General features: G+C 33.1%; 4 protein-coding genes and 3 non-coding genes across 8 annotated transcripts; 3 read left to right on the plus strand and 4 right to left on the minus strand.

The window, feature by feature from the left end:
- Positions 1-1357: 1357 nt before the first annotated feature.
- LOC11439632 (leucine-rich repeat receptor-like kinase protein SUNN) lies at positions 1358-5206 on the plus strand. Of its 2 annotated transcripts, none has more exons than NM_001424925.1 (2): positions 1358-4009; positions 4630-5206. In NM_001424925.1, exons 1-2 carry the CDS (start codon positions 1441-1443, stop codon positions 4983-4985), a joined length of 2925 nt encoding a protein of 974 aa, NP_001411854.1. In that variant the 5' UTR covers positions 1358-1440; the 3' UTR covers positions 4986-5206. The 2 variants fall into 2 exon arrangements, with proteins under 2 accessions (NP_001411854.1, NP_001411853.1); NM_001424924.1 differs by having other exon boundaries at positions 1403-4009.
- A 3957-nt stretch (positions 5207-9163) lies between these two features.
- On the minus strand, positions 9164-9250 carry LOC112421539 (small nucleolar RNA snoR114). The gene has a single exon (XR_003011865.1). It is a non-coding gene; the product is annotated as a small nucleolar RNA snoR114 (small nucleolar RNA).
- A 4-nt stretch (positions 9251-9254) lies between these two features.
- On the minus strand, positions 9255-9325 carry TRNAG-GCC (transfer RNA glycine (anticodon GCC)). The gene has a single exon. It is a non-coding gene; the product is annotated as a tRNA-Gly (tRNA).
- Positions 9326-11971: 2646 nt separating this feature from the next.
- Positions 11972-14637, minus strand: LOC11443580 (nascent polypeptide-associated complex subunit beta). The gene is made up of 6 exons (XM_003606943.4): positions 14484-14637; positions 13500-13567; positions 12918-13066; positions 12742-12798; positions 12414-12452; positions 11972-12322 (listed from the first exon to the last, which is right to left on the minus strand). Exons 2-6 carry the CDS (start codon positions 13565-13567, stop codon positions 12153-12155), a joined length of 483 nt encoding a protein of 160 aa, XP_003606991.2. The 5' UTR covers positions 14484-14637; the 3' UTR covers positions 11972-12152.
- LOC112421492 (small nucleolar RNA Z159/U59) lies at positions 14123-14213 on the minus strand. The gene has a single exon (XR_003011818.1). It is a non-coding gene; the product is annotated as a small nucleolar RNA Z159/U59 (small nucleolar RNA).
- Positions 14638-14781: 144 nt separating the features above from the next.
- LOC11442766 (uncharacterized) lies at positions 14782-18400 on the plus strand. The gene is made up of 7 exons (XM_003606944.4): positions 14782-15184; positions 16000-16343; positions 16449-16601; positions 16904-16996; positions 17310-17368; positions 17690-17783; positions 17976-18400. The coding sequence occupies exons 1-7, from the start codon at positions 14818-14820 to the stop codon at positions 18192-18194; spliced, it is 1329 nt and encodes a 442-aa protein (XP_003606992.1). The 5' UTR covers positions 14782-14817; the 3' UTR covers positions 18195-18400.
- Positions 18401-18547: 147 nt separating this feature from the next.
- On the plus strand, positions 18548-19443 carry LOC11443581 (uncharacterized). The gene has a single exon (XM_003606945.4). The coding sequence runs from the start codon at positions 18765-18767 to the stop codon at positions 19299-19301; it is 537 nt and encodes a 178-aa protein (XP_003606993.1). The 5' UTR covers positions 18548-18764; the 3' UTR covers positions 19302-19443.
- The last annotated feature ends 863 nt before the right edge of the window (positions 19444-20306 follow it).

Here is a 20306-nt window from a genome sequence, read left to right on the forward strand (position 1 = left end):
TCCGTCATAATACTATTCACTATAGTTCTATTTACACAAATATTGTTCATTTCTTACATGATTTATAACATAAAGAATTACATTTCATTGTATGGCTATTTACTCTTGAGGAATGATATTTGAACAACCATTTTTCACAACTTTAGTGACAACTTTATCTCTCATACTCACATTATCTTTTTATTTTCTCTCTCTATTGTTTTGGTTTTTGTGCCACTACCTCATTTTCTTTGTAAAATTTTGGTTGTCACAAAAGTTGTCACATATATGGATGTTCAAATAACACAACTCTTTACTCTTTCGTTATGACCTTTTTTTCATTCAAGAAATATGTCCTTCTCGTCACACTTGTGAACTTCACCACCAACACTTTTTTAAATAAAATTCAAATTTGAACCGTTAAACTTGATAGTTAATTTGCACTTTTAGGTACACTGTACGACTTTAATCTTAAGAGCATGATCATTCATCTGTCACTAGAAAACAGAGAGCACATTCAAGATAGTGATGCAATAGGTGTTACCCTAAATTCAGGTAGTGAATTTTGTATAGTTGAACGAAATTTGAACATGCATTTTACATAGATGCCAACAGTCAAATAAGTAGAGATGATTGTTATTCTAGTCTAACACCTTTTTGTAATTCCTAGAGTCCACACTCCACAACCACAAATGGACCATTCATGTCTTTGTCAAATGTAGAGAATATTGTGCACAAAAAATCATCAATCATAGTAACAATAAGTGGTTTAGCTATAACAACGAGTTGATTGTTAGACTGAAATGAATGCTCTAGCTATAATCCATTGTCACAAAGTTGATTTACATCTAATCACTCTAGTATAAGCCAAAAAGATTATTTATATTTAAACTTGAAAATGTTTGGGACAGAACCATATACGCATAAAAACAATTAAAAATTTAACTAATGCATAATACACTTTAACCAAACATAGAATACGATTCTGCAATATCTAGTGGATGATGGTGGAAATAACTTGAAACATAGAATCAATGCCTTCACCTTTTCACGAGCAACAACTTTCTCAAATACAAAGTTCCAATTCTTCCACGTAAAACACCTTTTCTTCTCTCCAGTTTCTTTTTTTAATTTGGAAAAATACATAAATCAACTTTGGTTTCATTCCAAAGTGTGTCTTTTACAAAGAATTGCATCTTTGTTACAAAAGTAAATTAAGTCTACTCGTGGACTTAACTAGTGGGAAATAGGATATTACACAAAGATTATACTCCACTCTACCATATGTTAACCAATAAGATAACATCAATTAAATTAACTATAATTGTACTTATTATAAATACAGAATGCAATCACTGCATGTAGTGTGAGAGTGGTGTGGTACCAAAAAGAGAAATTAAATACACCCAATGCAAACATTGCAAACCAATTCATAGGTACAAAACTGAGCAAAAGAGAAAGATGAAAAACATCACATGTTATTTGCTACTATTGTGCATGTTATTTACAACGTGTTATTCATTAAATAATGATCTTGATGCGTTGCTAAAGCTAAAAAAATCAATGAAAGGAGAGAAAGCCAAAGATGATGCACTCAAAGACTGGAAATTTTCAACTTCTGCTTCAGCTCACTGTTCATTTTCCGGTGTAAAATGCGACGAAGATCAACGTGTGATTGCTTTGAACGTGACGCAAGTTCCACTCTTCGGACACCTTTCCAAGGAGATCGGAGAGTTGAACATGCTCGAGAGCCTTACAATCACTATGGACAATCTCACCGGCGAGCTTCCAACTGAGCTATCCAAACTTACTTCTCTTAGAATCCTCAACATCTCTCACAACCTCTTCTCCGGTAACTTCCCCGGCAACATCACTTTTGGAATGAAGAAACTTGAGGCTCTAGATGCTTATGACAATAATTTCGAAGGTCCTCTTCCAGAGGAAATCGTTAGCCTGATGAAACTCAAGTACTTAAGTTTTGCTGGAAACTTTTTCTCCGGTACAATACCGGAGAGTTACTCGGAGTTTCAGAAGTTGGAGATTTTAAGGCTGAACTATAACAGTTTAACAGGGAAGATTCCTAAGAGTTTGTCGAAGTTAAAGATGCTAAAGGAACTCCAATTAGGTTATGAGAATGCTTACTCCGGTGGAATTCCACCGGAGTTAGGTTCAATCAAATCTCTCCGATATCTTGAAATTTCTAACGCTAACCTCACCGGAGAAATTCCACCGAGTCTTGGAAATTTAGAAAACCTCGACTCCTTGTTTTTGCAAATGAACAACCTCACCGGAACAATTCCACCCGAACTCTCTTCAATGCGGAGTCTCATGTCGTTGGATCTCTCCATCAACGGACTCTCAGGGGAGATTCCAGAAACCTTCTCAAAGCTGAAAAATCTCACTCTCATCAATTTCTTCCAGAACAAGCTTCGCGGTTCAATTCCAGCGTTCATCGGCGATCTTCCTAACCTCGAAACGCTTCAGGTTTGGGAAAACAATTTCTCTTTTGTATTGCCGCAGAATCTCGGTTCAAACGGAAAGTTCATATACTTTGACGTTACGAAGAATCACCTCACCGGATTGATCCCACCGGAGTTATGCAAATCAAAGAAGTTGAAAACGTTTATCGTTACTGACAACTTCTTCCGCGGTCCAATACCTAACGGAATTGGCCCGTGTAAGTCACTTGAAAAAATCAGAGTGGCTAATAACTACTTGGACGGCCCGGTCCCACCGGGGATTTTTCAGTTGCCTTCTGTACAGATAATAGAGCTTGGAAATAACCGTTTTAACGGCCAACTACCAACGGAGATTTCTGGCAATTCTCTCGGGAATCTCGCTCTTTCTAACAATTTATTTACCGGGAGGATTCCGGCGTCCATGAAGAATCTCCGATCACTGCAGACGCTGTTACTCGATGCCAATCAGTTTCTCGGAGAAATTCCGGCAGAGGTCTTTGCTTTACCGGTGTTGACTAGAATCAACATAAGTGGCAATAATCTCACTGGTGGAATTCCAAAGACGGTTACTCAATGTAGTTCACTGACTGCAGTTGACTTCAGCCGAAACATGCTTACCGGTGAGGTTCCTAAAGGGATGAAGAATCTGAAGGTTCTAAGCATTTTTAATGTTTCGCATAATAGCATATCTGGGAAAATCCCTGATGAGATTAGATTCATGACGAGTCTAACGACGCTGGATTTATCTTACAACAATTTTACCGGAATTGTCCCCACAGGTGGTCAGTTTTTGGTCTTCAACGACCGGTCATTTGCCGGAAATCCTAGCCTATGTTTCCCCCACCAAACAACATGTTCTTCATTGCTCTATCGTTCGAGAAAAAGCCATGCAAAGGAGAAAGCTGTCGTCATAGCAATCGTCTTCGCCACAGCGGTGTTAATGGTAATTGTAACACTGCACATGATGAGGAAGAGGAAGCGTCACATGGCAAAAGCATGGAAGCTAACAGCGTTTCAGAAGTTGGAATTCAGAGCAGAGGAAGTAGTGGAGTGTCTGAAAGAAGAGAACATAATAGGAAAAGGAGGAGCTGGGATTGTCTACAGAGGGTCCATGGCAAACGGAACAGACGTTGCGATAAAGCGTTTAGTTGGACAAGGAAGTGGTAGAAATGATTATGGATTCAAAGCTGAGATAGAGACATTGGGAAGGATTAGACACAGAAACATAATGAGGCTTTTGGGATATGTTTCAAACAAGGATACAAATTTGTTGTTGTATGAGTACATGCCTAATGGTAGTTTAGGTGAGTGGCTTCATGGTGCAAAAGGTTGTCATTTGAGTTGGGAAATGAGGTACAAAATTGCTGTGGAAGCTGCTAAGGGACTTTGCTATTTGCACCATGATTGTTCACCTCTTATCATTCATAGGGATGTTAAGTCTAATAATATATTGCTTGATGCTGATTTTGAGGCTCATGTTGCTGATTTTGGACTTGCTAAGTTCTTGTATGATCCAGGTGCTTCTCAATCCATGTCCTCAATTGCTGGCTCCTACGGCTACATTGCTCCAGGTAAGTTCCTTCCATTCTTTATTTTTACGAGTCTAGCAACGAAATTTACACACACTAACGGCTTGTTGAGTAGTGGAAAATTATGAGTTTGAATATGCACTCAAACATATAAAATGTTTATTCAGTTTTTTTACCATCTAAGTTGTATTTACGATTACGAGCAGGGGCAGATCCACCATAAGGCATAGTGTGGCTGTAGCCACAAAAAATTATTACCCAATTTTTTTCTTCATATACTAGACTTAAATAATGCATTATATGCAATATATGTTGTATTTTGTTTCGTGTATTCTTACTTGGCTTAGCGGTAGAAAGTGCTTTTACCATCACCGCGTCCTGGGTTCAACACTCCGTGGTTCAATTAGGGAATTGAACATGTGACACATTGGTAAAAGGACGCATCAAAATCATTTTTGCTGCTGTGCTTCATGTGTAACTAATTCGCTTTATTAATATATATAGTTTCTTTGATATTTTAGCCACACCAATATCAAAAGTCTAAGTCCATCCCATTACGAGACTTACTAAAATTCTATTATGATCTAACGATGTTATTTACTTTAGTAGTGTCATGTGATTGAATTTGTTTCTAATAATGGAAATGTTGAATGGGTGAACAGAATATGCATACACTCTCAAAGTGGATGAAAAAAGTGATGTGTATAGTTTCGGAGTGGTGCTATTGGAGCTGATAATAGGAAGGAAGCCAGTTGGTGAATTTGGAGATGGAGTAGACATCGTTGGATGGATCAATAAAACTGAATTAGAACTTTATCAGCCATCAGATAAAGCATTAGTGTCAGCAGTGGTGGACCCACGACTCAATGGATACCCTTTGACTAGTGTTATCTACATGTTCAACATAGCTATGATGTGTGTTAAAGAAATGGGACCTGCAAGGCCTACCATGAGGGAAGTTGTTCATATGCTCACTAATCCACCTCACTCTACAAGTCACAACTTGATTAATCTCTAGTATTAGATAAATGAGTTCACTTCTTTGAAAATAAATTAACAAAAGAAATTGTGCAAGTGATTTGTACTTGTATCAGATTGGCAGAAGTGAAATAACAAATCAAGTGTGTAGTATTAAATAGGTTTGAATTTCACAATGTCGTGTGGTTTGAAATATTTTTACTGATTGTGTTTCATGAAATTTTGATAAAGGGTTTTGAGTAGTACTGCTATTGTTATCGTAACTTCAGTCTTGAATGAATATGTAAAATATAGGATTTAGATTTCTATTAAATGGGAAATGTAGAGTGGGTTTAGACAAATTTTGGTTATAATACGAGAGAGGATGGTGCTTAAAATGGAGGAAAAAAGATGAATAAAGAAGTAAATTAAGAGACCGATAGATGGATAGAATGGTAGACAAATGAAATATTAGAGGATTCTTTTTTATAAAAATATGTATTTGGGTAAAGTATAAAAAAACAATTTAAGAGACATAAAGAGAGAAATGTAGACAAATGATATTTATATATTATTAAAATGATATGCGCCTTTCTATCTCTGTCTTGATTTGCTTTCTCTCACATCCTTTTTCCACCATTTTAAACACCATTATTTATCCTATTCTATCCAAATATTGTCTAAGTTCAAAAGTTAGAGGATCCATATTCATATTTACGACAAGACTCTTATAACTATTGACCATTTAACCTTCATTTATCTACCTTTCTCTCTATCTCTTTCTTGATATGTTTTCTCTCACATATTTTTCCTCCATTTTAAACATCATCGTCTCTCCTTTTTTATCCAAATATTTATCTATGTCACTCTACATTTTTCATCTAAAATGTAGATGATCCAAATCCAATTTAAACCTTCTACCTTTTATATTTTTACATAAATAAATTTTTCGAATGAGTTATAATTTTTTTTTATAATGATAAATATATTTTCTCTTTTTATTTATCACTTTCGGACATTACTTTTTTTCTGAAGAAAAAAGGAAAATTCCCAATAAAAAGAAAAAAGAAAAAAGAAACTAACTACAATACAAGATTCAACAAACCTCTAATCTACCAACAAGGAAAAAAAAAGTTAGGAGCCAAATTAAAAATACAAGTATACAAAAGTAAATTAAGACCAAACTTTAAAAAAATATCCATCGTATAATTCACCTCGTAGGAAATATATCACACCTTACACTTCAACAAACGATTAAGAAGACCTTAAACTTAAGTTACCAACTCAAAACACAGATGGTTCCATTTACAACCAACTTCCAGCAACAACACTACTTTGGATGCATCTGATACATTACTTAAGATTCATGTATTTACGCATCTTTTTATACTTTTAATTAATACCATCTTATAATTTATATTTGTTATTTTACATGTATAAATACAATGTTGTCTAGACTCTTACAACATGACGAATTAAGATCCAAATCTCATAAGATATTGAGTAATTAACATATAACATTCCCAAATGTTGCACGATCAAAATACAATTTTCAATTTTATCATAAACTACCTTGCCTTAAATAAATAAAAAGAGAGAAAATTCGAATATGAGATTGTGAAGTAAAAAGTGGCCGAAATCTTGTGTGGCAGGCAATATTTGTTCAATGATATCCATATTATTCGCCTTACATTTAAAAAAAGGAGATTCAAAGTTGGTTGCATACTTGCATTAAACAATTATGCTAGCTAGCTCTCGTTGTTTGGAAAGAACATATTCGAAGAAAATAGAAAATAAAACAAAGAGAAAATTATAAAACCACACGTATTTGTGATAATATTAGAGTTGGAACAAAGGGCAGCTATTGATTAAAAATTTGGATCTATAAAACTCATAGGAATATTTATTGTCAAATTGCATTGCATACATTCAAATCCTGCAGTATTTTTGCATAGTTCATTGCCATGTTCATGGAATCGTGATTCCAGGGAAAAATCGACGGCTGTCTCTTCTTTGCTTTCACCAACCTTGTTAACTCCCAGTTGGTCTAGTGCAGTCGAAAACCGGTGAAGTCGTGTAGTCGGCTTACTTGAGGTCATCTGATTAAAATTGAACGATTCAAATTTTAACTTTAGTATTTTATATTATATTGAAGTTAAAAACAATCTTGAGATTTGAATCATCCAATTTTGATCGAACAGTTGCAAAGTGATGACTACATACAATCATGAGTGCACCTAATCTAATTCGAAAAAACAAATACCCATACCCGTTTGACACATTCGTAAAATTAATTTAATAAAAAATATCTTATTTGTATATATTAAAAACATTTTTCATATTAAAGGAGAAAAGAACTTACTTGCCGACATACTTTCTAGAAAATGGAAAGTTCTTAGAAAAATTTCATATTGCAAAGATTATCTTACAGCTTGTTTTTTACTTTCGTAGAAGCTTTTATTTATAAGTCAAAAGACCCTACTACTATTCACGCATAATACTATTCAATATAGTACTATCAATACTAATATAGTAATACTATTAGTTTTTTTACGTGAATTATGACACAAAATAATTACATGTCATTGCATGGCTACATTACTCTTTCATCACGACCTCTTTTTCTCCAAGTCACATCTCTTTCTCTTCACAATTGGCAATACCACTATGAACTCCTCCGCCACCAACAATCATGGGTCATCGCAGCTATGCTGACAACTGCAAATCACATGAGCTCTACTACCAACCATTAAAAGGATCATTGGATCTCTGCCAAACCATCATGAGTCATCGGACTCTGCCGTCGACCTCTATAGGAACGCTAGACTTCCTCACAACCACCATTAACCACCACAAATAGTGGTGTGTCAATGAGTATATCCTATATAATATACACCTATTATTACTCTTTTGTTTACCTCAGACAAAGATAAACGATATTTATACAACCATTTTGTGATAATTTTTGAACAACGTTATCTTTCATTCTCACATTATGTTCTTATCATCTTTTTTTTTTTTTCGATCTATTGTTTTTTACCAATAAAAAAATTAAAAAAAATAAGGTTATTACAAAAGTTGTTACAACTGATTGTACAAATGCCACTACTCTTGTAATACCAAATTAAGTTCTTATAAAAAAAATTTTTTTTTTATAAGAACTTGGATCTACAACTCCCTCCGTCCCAAATTGTATGACGTTTTGGACATTTCACACATATTAAGAAATGTAATTAATATTGTGTGGGAAAGAGATATTATGAGTTGTTTTACAAAATTGTCCTTAATAAATGATATGGGAAAGATAAATAAAGGAATTGAAAGAAGAGAGAACAATAAATAGTTAAGGATATAATATGAAAAGTAACATTAATTTTTCATTGGTATTGTAAAGCGACATATAATTTTGGACAAATATTTTTTATGACATATAATTTGGGACGGAGGGAGTATAAAACCAGGGATCAATGCATTAGAATATCTATAGTCAAATTGCATTGCATACATTCAAATCTCGCAGTATTTTTGCACAGTTCATTGCCATGTTCATTGAATCGTGATTCCAGTGAAAAATCGATGTTTGTCTCTTCTTGCTCTCAACAACCTTGTTAATTCCCAATTGGTTCATCTCCCAAATCAAAACATCAAAATTGTTTTCTTCCCATTGCGAAACATTTTTTAGCATGACTATTTTAAGGGAAATGTTAACTTGTGCTCTTAAGACACACGTTAATGAATCAAATATAAAAATATTTTATTGGAATATGTGTATTACATGTAATCTTTAACTTTTTAATGAATTGAATGCACAAAATTTTAGAGAATATTTCTTCTTTTGAATTTCTTAGCATGTGCCTTAAGAGCACAAATTAACACTACCCTTATTTAAAATAACTTAAACTATAATGTTATTTTACTTGAAAGCAGCACTAAGTAAAACAAAGCACACCAATTTGTTGGAAAAAAACTCAAAAAGGTATAAAAAAAAATTAAATACTGATATGATTGTTGGAAGCATATTTAGGGGTCAAGCACTACTCTCATAATTTAGTGGACGACCCATAAACAAAATATGTGGTGGGCTGTGGATAATTGGTTGTATTATTATTGCTTCCAATGATGATCATAGCCAAGAGTAAAACAAAATATTTGATGTTTTTGAGTATTAAAAACAAAGAAACATTTCTGTCGAAAAAAAAAAAAAACAAAGAACATATTCAGAAAAAAAATATAATATATAAGCTCAGATGTGCCAGTTTTTTAGCCACTAAAGGCAATATAGTGATGAACCCATCACCACAATTGACACAAATATCATCACAGCTTTATATGCACCAGCCGGGAATCGAACCCGGGTCTGTACCGTGGCAGGGTACTATTCTACCACTAGACCACTGGTGCTTTGATGTTGGTTAAGTAAACTTCTTAGCATATAAACATTGCTTTAACCTCTCTCTTTCAAATAGTGCTTGAAAGATATGGTATATCAAAACACAGTATGCGAAAAGGAATTGTGGAAAATGTTAAACGGTGTAACCAAAAATGGGAAAATTTTCAATATCTGTAATTAAATTTTGATTTTTAATTTCTTCAAAAAAATAATTTTATTTTAAATGTGTGAAGTATAATAATTATACACAAAATATGTAGATTAGTTTTAGCAATTATATTCTATCATCTTATTGTAACCATCAGTCGTATCAAATTTGGTACACTTACTACTATTCAATCATTAAAAAAAAATTAACCACTTCTGATTAACTTTTTTGTTTTTGTAAAATTGTCTATTCGATGCAGAATAATCTTTAATCGCATTGCAAATTGCAATTACGAATATGTGCGGCAATTTCTAGTGGCAATGTCGAGGAGAACTTAGAAATGAGAATTTATGCTTTGCCTTTTTTATGGGAAGCAACTTGTGTAAGAACATGCCCTTATAAATAACTTATGATCATAAAGATATTGCTTGTCTCCATGTCCATGGGTGCGCTTTCATCTCCCACAAAAAATGTAACCAGCAGCAGCATATGTATTTTATTTTTATTTTTTTTGAAAAAGTATATGTATTTGTTTTTTTTTTTTACAAAAATATACGATATTCATTCATTCAAATTGATATAGTGCATCGATGCAATACAAATCCAAATTCGCTATAAACAAAAATGATGAATCTGTGAACAAACTCACATCATCCATGTTAATAGCATAAAACGGCAAAATATATATGCCTACAAATATGACTATATTCATGTCTCCAAAATACCCATGTGTCCAGATCTGCAACGTTGACGACTCCAAAGTCATTGTCATTGATCGGATCTACACTTGCTCAAAGCTAATCTTTCAATCTGAATCAAATAAACACCGCACTAAGACGGGAAATCAAAATCACACCGCACAAAGACGGGAAATCAAAACATACAGAGTCGTTCAAAGACGACAAAATCACGAAAACAAACGAAAGAAAACAGAAAATATGTGAAATCACTTATTCAATTAAGATAGAAAGAAAAACAATTCGGATGGGTGATTTTTGGGTCAAAATTGATCCTAAATCACCCATCTAAAAAGAAGAAAAAGAAGAAAGGGGTGACTGCTAGGGTTTAGGAAGGAGAGAAGAGAAGTCCTAAAAGGCTTGACAACTCCATATGTATTTGTTTTAAAGTGTTATAGATACTATATTTTTAACCCTTCCTTTAGCATATATATTTTTTGACAAGACTCACGTGTTTTACCCAATGAAATATTGATTGTAAGAAAAAGAAAATTTCTAACATTTATCGTTTGTTTTAAGGATTGTAAAGTTATAATGTGAACTTAAAAATATCATTTCTATTTTTCAAATTTGATACTCTACAAATTTAAAGAATTGAATCGTATTGATTCTCAAGGTAATAATAACATTAGGCAAATGCTAAAAAGTACATTTTTTTAATCTATATATTGAGTTTAAGGCTCTAAGCCTTGAAATATTGATATTCTTCCGCATGATTTTATGCAATTGTGTGACATTGGGGTTGGAGTCAAGATCTTAGTCTAGAAGTTCTAATATTTGAGTTCTTGAACTTTTGAGTTAGTGGTGCATAAAGTTTAGGTGGAGAGTTTTTTTTGTATATGGCGACGATAGTTTCTCTTGGTTGTGCATTGTTGATTGTCGATCAGGAGTTTTCTTCAAACACTGAGAAACAATGTTCTGAAAAAAAAGCTCGATATAATGATCGGTAAGGTCAGAATGAGACATCACTTTTAATTTCTACTCGTTGTTGGGATCCATCTTAATGCTAATATTTTAGCAAAGCAATCTCGGTCGTTAGTGAAGCAAACTCGCTGTTAGTGAATTCCACCTTAACTCGCTGTTAGTATTTTAGTTAAGCAAGCTATGTGCATTGAACTAGACATGTATTTTTGTGAAGAAAGTTCTGTCTTCACAACAACTAGTTCAACATTAGAAGTCTTGAACCATTCTTCTCCTCGGTCATCAATATTCCAACATTCTCCGCCAACTCAAAATTTCCTTTGAAAGTCTTCTTTAGTTTCTACTTGTTGTTAGTGCCGGTCTTAACATAGTTCAATAATTAAAAACTTCGCTATTAGTAACAAATCATGTCATTGATGTGAAGTATTCCTGTTAGTGTTGTCATCTTTAGACTTCGCTATACTGCATGCAGCATGCTTCTAAGAAAAAAAAATACATGAATCTTTCATATACCAATCCTTTTTTTTTTTTTTATGCAAAATAGTAAGAGTACTAGACATAACTCAATTTTAAGAAAATTTAAACCGAGAATGCATCCTCATGGATTTATTTATGCACACCTAAGTGATTATATAATGATAAACTCAATCCATTAGAAGGTTGCTTTACTGATTAAATCTTCTGAAGGTGAATAAAAAAAAACAGCTTACAAAATCCATATTCTCAGGATTCATTGTGCCTAGGAATTGTTTTTCACTTCTATTCTACCAACTATGTGAAACTATTATCTTCACATCATTTCCAGAAAACTTTGGATTTCAGCTAATACCAGACACTACCAAAGAGTTGGATGAAATCAAGTGCAACCAAGCAGGAACAGTTTGAATTAGATGAAGGAAAACAGATTTAATTCAAGTATTCGGACTGTTTAAAGTATATGACAAGATAACTAAACACCCTGAAATACTTAAATATGAAAATCAAGATTTTCTTTTTTGAAAAAAAAAAAACAGAAGATGGCACAATAACAATCTAACTATCCTTGGCCTCCTCAGCAGCTGTCTCAAAAGTCTCTCCTGGGACAAGATCTGGAACATCATCATCATTCTCTTCTTGTACTGTGGCTGAACCAGTACCTGCTTCAGGAGCTTGCTTCTGGAATTGCTCAGCTATCTTCTTCAGGTTTTCCAAATTATCTGGTCCTGTATTTTAATTTTAATAATATTCAAATCATTTAAGTTGGGACGAACAAGAAACACCAAACAAGCCTATGAAAAAGTTCAAAGCACATACCTAATTGGTGGATAATGCTAGGGAGTATATCCTGCAACTCTGTAGAAGGGAAATTTATATGTCAGTTTATATCACAGCAGTGAATAATCAGCCAAAAAACAAACATATAATAGAAAGTTTCATAAATTGTGGGGAAACAATGCTCTAGTACTCTAAAGTTTAACAAAAATCAAGATATTGCAATGTGAACAGATTAAGCATAGGTGCTCCTGTAAGATTGATGCACCAGAGATTTCATTTATATATTCATTGGAAATATACATATTATGTTAGCAAAACTCGTATAATAAACTAGAGAATAAGAAGAAAAAAGGATGTAGATTCTTACTCTTTGTTTGAGGAGCACCACTAACGACCCATGTATTAGCAGCAATGGATGCTTGAACTGGAAAGAAAACAATCAAACTTTGTAGTCGGCAAAATTTGAAAAGCAATATATATATATATATATAACCTATCATATAAAAAGAATACATGCTGGAAATATTACTGGCTGATTATTACCTTTGGGGTTTAAGAACTGGATAACTACATCATCCTTGAAGATATTGACCTCCTCAATTTGTGGGATGGCATTCACCCCTATTCTCTTCAGGGTGCTCTGAAGCCTTTTGTCATCTGTAGTTGTTGTCTTGTGGACGGCCTTCTTCTTTCTGAGGTAAACAAAAGGAAGAACATTACGAGACAATTCAACTCTTGATAAAAAAAAAAACTAAAGGAACAATTCAACTCAACAAAAGTATTCGGTGTGTTCAAGAAACATTCTTTAAACAATAGATTCGCAACAACATGAACATAGTATCAGTTCAGAGTAAAAGAAAGAATAAGGAATTGTGAAGTTTTGCTTGGACATGCTCGGATATGGGTGTATTAACGGGAAAGGGGGAAGTTTTAATTATAATATACAAGCTCAAGAATTTATTCATGTCAGCATATGGCTAGTGAGTAGTGACTCTCATGACAATGGACAGATCTATCAAAAACATTTGAAGAACAAAACAATGCTATACAACCAATATTGGCATCACTAAAAAAAACCAAGTTATATTAGAATGGACCATAATTGAGTTTCATATATAAATATACCTTCTAACGGTACCCTTTCCTCCAGTTCGAACAGAACCGGCCATCTTCATCAACTTTTCACGATTCATCTGAGAAAGGCAAAGTAAAAATATATAAAACATAAATTTCATTCCAATAAATGACCCGTAATAAAAGATGCAAAATTAATTGGAAACAAAACTAGAGAAGAAAGTCAAGACAGAGCAGGAAAGTTATCAAAAATCAAACTTAGTTACTTGTTCATATTTATCGAACCATATGAACATGTAATGAAAAGGCATAAACACACAACATTGTGTAATCAAAATATACATGAAACAATCGTTAACAGAAGCATAAGACAAACTCATAATTCCTATTTCCCTATGTACATCAAATAAATAGATTTTGAAAAATAATGCAGTCTATTAGAACAGGAACAGGTCATCAAACTAGAAATAATTTCAATGACTACAACTTTACTATTGTGCAGTGTGAATTCAACTAAATCATATGATATAAGAAGCAAAAATCCAAGTTAAAACATACATATTTTTCTAAATTCAGATACCATAAAATATAACACCACATAGATAAACACAGCATACAGTCTGAAGCACAAAGTTTTTTTTATCATGTCTTGTAAAAATACAAAATTTGAAGCAGTCTCCTCAGTTCAGGTCTCCAATAATTTTCTTCCGCACAGAAACATCTCAGAAGAACGAAAGTTATATCATTTTGTTCATCATCGGAGACTTACATATTAACAGTTACAAAACCCCTTAACTAAAAAACAGTAACAATAACCCTCAATTAAATCAGTAACTACAAAGCTCATGAAATAATTGAAAAAGTTTGATTTGGTAAAATAGAGACCTAAATAACTAAATTGATAATTAAATTGAATGGAAAAATTAACAGAACTGGAAATCAACACAGCACTGAGTAATTAGGTCAAAATCTGAGAGAAACAACATAATCAATCGATTTACAAGAAATGAAATAAGGTTGAAGTAAAGAAAGTACCTTTGTGAAGATTCGGTTTAAGGTCAGTGATTTAGGACAAAGGGGTGAGCCTCAGTGTGAAGAAGAACGGAACTACACGAGAGAAGATAAGGACCCTTCTTATACCTACAAAACCCTAGTTTTTTTTTTTAATGATTAAAATTAAAAAAAAAAAAAAAAGGGTCGGGTTTATAGGCCCAGTAAGTAAAGCCCATTACCCGAATCGAAATGTGTGGGTATTGTCATAACCCGAACCCGAACCCGAATTATCTAACAGCCGCCATAAAGAGCGAAACATGTTCGTGGTGAGTTCTGAGTGGTGATGAATATTTTTTATTTTAGATATTTTTAATTAATGGCTTCATTATTATTACCTTCTTCTTCTTCTTCTTCATGTTCATGGTTCTCTTCGTTGCGCATGAAACCAACAGCGTTAAAAACTACGAAGTTGTGTTGTGTTATGAACAAAGAAAACAACAAGGAATCTTCTGAAGTTAATTCGATAGAAGCTGAAAAAACTGCTTCTGTTGATCCTATAAAGCTTGCGTTTAATAAAGCTAAAGCTTATAAAGAATCGATTAAATCAAACACTGATTTGGGAATTGAGCAAAACAGTGCTGATGGAGGGAAAAAGGATGTGTCAGTTTCTGTGAAGATTGCAATGGAGAAGGCAAAAAAGTATAAGCAGAATAAAGGGGTTGCTGTTAGTGAAACTGATCAAGGTAATACTTATGAATTGACTTATTTGAGTTTATTTAACTCTTGTTGTGAATCTGTTTGATGAGATAACTTGTGAAAACAGCTTGTGAGTTGTGACATATTGACATGTTCATAAGCTTTTTTTAGCTTATTTCCATAAGTTCTTTAGGATAACTAATGAAAACAACTTATAAGCTTATATGAAAATAGTTTGACTACTTTGCTTATGCTATAAGTGCTTAATTAATGTGTTGGGGCATCCACAACCACAAAGGTGGCTGCTTCACCTATTTTGCATTGGGATAAATAGGCACCTCCGAACATAATTGGGTGCTTATAGAAAATGTGGTTATGGAAGCACCCTATCTCTTCACTATTTGTGGCCCCTATTTAATAAATTATAGTAGAATAAATGAGTTTTATTGAAATATATAGTGATGTTGTGTTATTGGTGCTATCTGTTTAATAATTTTTTTGAGGTGTTTAGTTGAAGAAATTGAGTGCTTTAGTAATACACTAAAGAATTATACAATGAGTCATGTGTATGTATGATCCCCACTTAAGCACCCAAAATAAGTTGCTCTATTGCGGATGATCTTATTACAAACAATGTCACATTGTTTATTATAAAACAAAGTCATTGATGTGTTTTGATTTCTGCTTCCATTAGTTGATGTCTTTGATTATTTTAGTGTTAGTTTATGTCTACGAGGTCACATTGCTATCCTTGACAACTTCAGTTGATGCGACCTCTATTTTTATAAACATTGATAATGAAAAGATGTTTACTTTTGGTCACGCGGTTCGTGCTAAAATGGGTATCTGAATTTATTTTTAGGATTGCAAGGAGGGAGTGAGAGTACTTGGGGAGAAAATGTGAATGACAATAGTGTTAGTAAGAAGGGAGAATTGTCTGTTTCAAAGATTGATTTTGTGGGGCTTGGCTTTGCGGATAATAAGAAGACAAGGGGATTGCCACCTGGACTGGTTCCTTTTTCCGACCCCTTCTCAGATGATGACTTGCCTGAGGTGGAACTTATTGTCGGAGACACAAACAACTTCAATGCAACAACAACAACAGCTCCACAACCTGAACAGACTAAGGATGATGAGTCAGAACTGTACAAGCCAAAAGTTTCTACATGGGGTGTATTTCCTAGACCTAACAATATTTCAAAAACAGTATGTATTTAGTATTTGCCAAATCTTCTTGCAGAATTAACCTACATAGTCCAATTGTTTGTGAATGCCTTTCAAATTTACCCTTTTCTTCCTTGACCTGTTCAGTATGGAGGTGGAAGAACTATACGTCCTGGGGAGGTTTTAGAGAATGAAGAAGAGAAGGCTGCTAAAGAAGCACGCACGAAGCAGATGCTTGCTGCTTACAAGAAGAAATATGGATTAAGTATTGATCCAAAGCTAAAAATCGAGTGTGAGGAGGTAAACATATCATATCTATTGGTATCCCAAATTATTACCTCCATCCTTTCCTTCTTTTAAGCGTGGTTTTTCTTCTTCTTTGCAATATTTGTTTGCATATGGTTTATTTGTATGCATGTGAATATATTTTAATTTCATAGATATCGAATGTAGTGTATCATTAGTAATGGCTGATCAAGTTTCTTAACTTGTTGAAATGAAGGCATTCACTTGCCCTTGAAATAGAATGTGATAGATCATTAAATTGATCATTAGCAATCCCGACATGATTTTATTTCACGAATTGTATATAATATTTATAGGCACTGAAGGATGGTGACTTCTTAATGGACGCGGGAAAACTGAAGGATGCTTTACCCTACTATGAGAAAGTCATTGACAAATTACCCTTCAAGGTAAATTTTTAAATTACTTACGTACTAGATGTTTAGAGGTGGGGGAATGCATATCTATTTTTTCAGGAAGAACCTAATATTATCTCTCTGAATGCCAACTGATACAAGCATCAATTGAATGAGATGAACTTTCTTTTCTTCAAACCAAAATGGTATTTTGATTGCCCTTTTTTTTTAAGCATTTTTTAGCATTACATTTTATGTTCAATATTTGAACGTTTGAATGTCATGGCATATACTCTAGCAGGGAAACTAGGAAAACATATATATGGAGGAATATATGAATGAGATTGAAAATGTCTGTGAACTGCAGAGTGAGCTACATGGATTAGCTGCTTTACAGTGGTCGATTTGTCAAGACTCCCTCAGTAGGTATGTTTGCAAAGTTCTTCGTTCTTGACATATATAAAATTCTCATGGAATCTACCATGTTATGTAAGGTTGTTATTTCAGACTGGGGAAGGGGGAGAGAATAATCCTTTCTTTGCTGAAATATAACTATATTATCTATAATCCTTTCTATTCTTATGAAATTGAACTATGATTATGTCACTGCTGCATCTAGGACTTCGTTCACTAATTACCATAGCCTCTTTGGCTTGAAAGTATTGATATTTTGCTTATTATTTATGGTCTGTTTATTTATTTTTAATAAAAAAGTTTCCAAACATATTTTGATTTGATGATTGACAGGCACAATGAAGCTCGAAGTATGTATGAAAAGCTTCAATCTCACCCAAGTGTTAAAGTAGGCAAGAAAGCAAGACATTTCATGTACAGCTTTCAGGTAACATGATTTGCCAAATGTGCAACCTTACTCTGTTTTTATTGAGTTCAAGGATCATGCATACCTTGTGCTTAAACTGTTTCATTCCGTAGTAATGATTTTCTTTGGTTATTAAAAAAAATATATTATTTTCAATATAGATTACAATAAATATATTTTCATTGAACATTGCTTATATATGAACTCTTGCAGGCTATGGAAATGATGAAGGTGAGAACAAGATCTTCACGTTATTCAAAGAACACATTTTACCAGAGTTATTTTGATGCATTTATCGAAAATAAATCAAACTACCCCGTCAAAGATGAAGTGGCTCAAGAAAGTGATTTGAATCAGGTTTTGCTGTATATTGTTTTTCTCATTTCTCCTATTTTTGTTGTACTACTTCTTGCAGTGCAGAAAAGAATATAAATTTCTTTCTTTTGTTTGTATATAACTATAAGTGTACCATTTCTTTTTAATTGTTAACGATCAAGTCCTTGGAATACAAAGAGATTGAATATATCCAGTTTGGACAACTTAATAGATATGTATAGGTATTTTTGTTTGGAAGCAGATATTTATATGTATATATATAGTAGGATAGGATATGACATAAGATTGGAATTTGGTTGGAAGAAGTAAGAATCATGCAGATACTCTCAAACCCTTGCCATTTTTAGGAAGGGAGAGGTCATATAGGATCTAAATTGCACTTTGTCTCTTATATTCTAAAAAATACTTCATGTGGTCCCTAGTTTAGCCAAAAATAGAAAAGTAATGAATGATAAGTGTTAGTGTATATCTATCCCTAAATTAATACTCTAATTTTAGAAGCAACAAGCAAGTAAGTGGTAACCATCCAATAAAATTGAGGTCAAGCGCATCTCTCCAATTACAAACAATTTAACCCTCTACTAAGTTTCCTCACAAAAGTTTATAAACAAAAACTTGAATTAATTAGTTTCATAAAATTAAACTAAATCCATATAGAAGAAAAAAATGGAAGTCACAACATACTTATCTCTTTTGGCTATCTACCTCATTTTATTAAATCACCAAGTTACCTTTGCACAAGACAATCCCCTAATCAGCAAAGTCTGTGCAAACTTACCTAACAAGGAACAATGTGTGTCGATCCTTTCTTCGGACAAACTGAGCCAACAAGCGACTCTAAAAGACCTGGCTATGATATCACTAAGGGTGGCCGCTTCAAATGCGACCGGGATACTATCTGATGTGAAAATGATGATCGACGATCCAAATTTGGATCCGGGAATTCAACAAGGTTTGGCTGATTGCAAGGAGACTTTATTGGATGCAGAAAGCCAGCTTGAGGATACCGTGGCAGCTCTTTTGTCAAATGCCAAACATGATGCTCAATTATGGTTGCAAGCAGCTTTGGCTGCAATTGATACATGTGATGCTTCAATACCTGGTGATGATGATGTTCTCTCTACAAAGAGTAGATCATTTCGTCAATTGTGCAACATTGCTGTTGCCGTTAATAAGGCTATGACAGATGGGGATAAAGCCTAAATTATAACATTACAACATTTTTTGCTTTTCTCTTAATTTGTCTCAATAATTATGAATTTTTTAGATTCATTCAACATTGTGATTTTGAATTTTGTTTTGTGAGGAAGATTGTGGTTTTGAATTTTAATTTAGACAATAATAAAATTTCAATTTTGACTCTACTCTATATACATAGTCCTGCCTTTGAATTGAATTGATCATACAAACATGAATTGTGTTATCAGAAACGTTACATTTTATCTATCAAATAAAGAAGAAAAATGCTTTATGGAACAAAAGAAAACAAAACATCCACGAGAAGCGACAAATTCATTACCACCCTTGGATGTTTATATTTACATTAAACTAATTGAATTCTCTCTCTCCATGTTTTCGTTTCCATTGCATGATTTCCACTATTTCCGCTCGTTGGTTTTCGTCTCGTACCATATAGTACTTCTGAATAAAGAAACGTTATATTTTTTTTTTTGTGAAATACATTTTTTATTGATACAGAAACATTATCGTCATAAAAAATACAGAAATGTTACATTGACCTCAAAAAAGAAATGTTAAAACTTTTTGTATATGATGTTTGATCAATATCGAGTTTCATGTCCATTAGTTAAATCACATGACATCTGAAGACCATTCTTTATTATGGGTCATGTTTAGATCTCATTGCACTTATGTGTGGATGGTGAGGACATAATGAATCAGGTTACTCTACTTAATAATCCAATTTAGTAATCAAATTTAATCGTTCTAATGGTTGAATATTATTACTATATTATTTGAATGGTCATACACTACAAGTTTGAAATAAATTGAACCTTTGTAGCTAAAATTTTACGTTCAATACTTTTCTTTGTATTTTGAAAAGTATATTGACCATTTATGAAAACTTGCATACTTATTTAGTCAATAGAACATTTCAATTTCACAGTTGAACTGATAAAATTTAGTATTTGCAATTTTTTTTACCCAATTTACCAACATAATTTGTGAATAATTTTTCAAAATTAT

Source organism: Medicago truncatula, chromosome 4 (assembly GCF_003473485.1).
Source record: "Medicago truncatula cultivar Jemalong A17 chromosome 4, MtrunA17r5.0-ANR, whole genome shotgun sequence".
NCBI lineage: Eukaryota > Viridiplantae > Streptophyta > Magnoliopsida > Fabales > Fabaceae > Medicago > Medicago truncatula.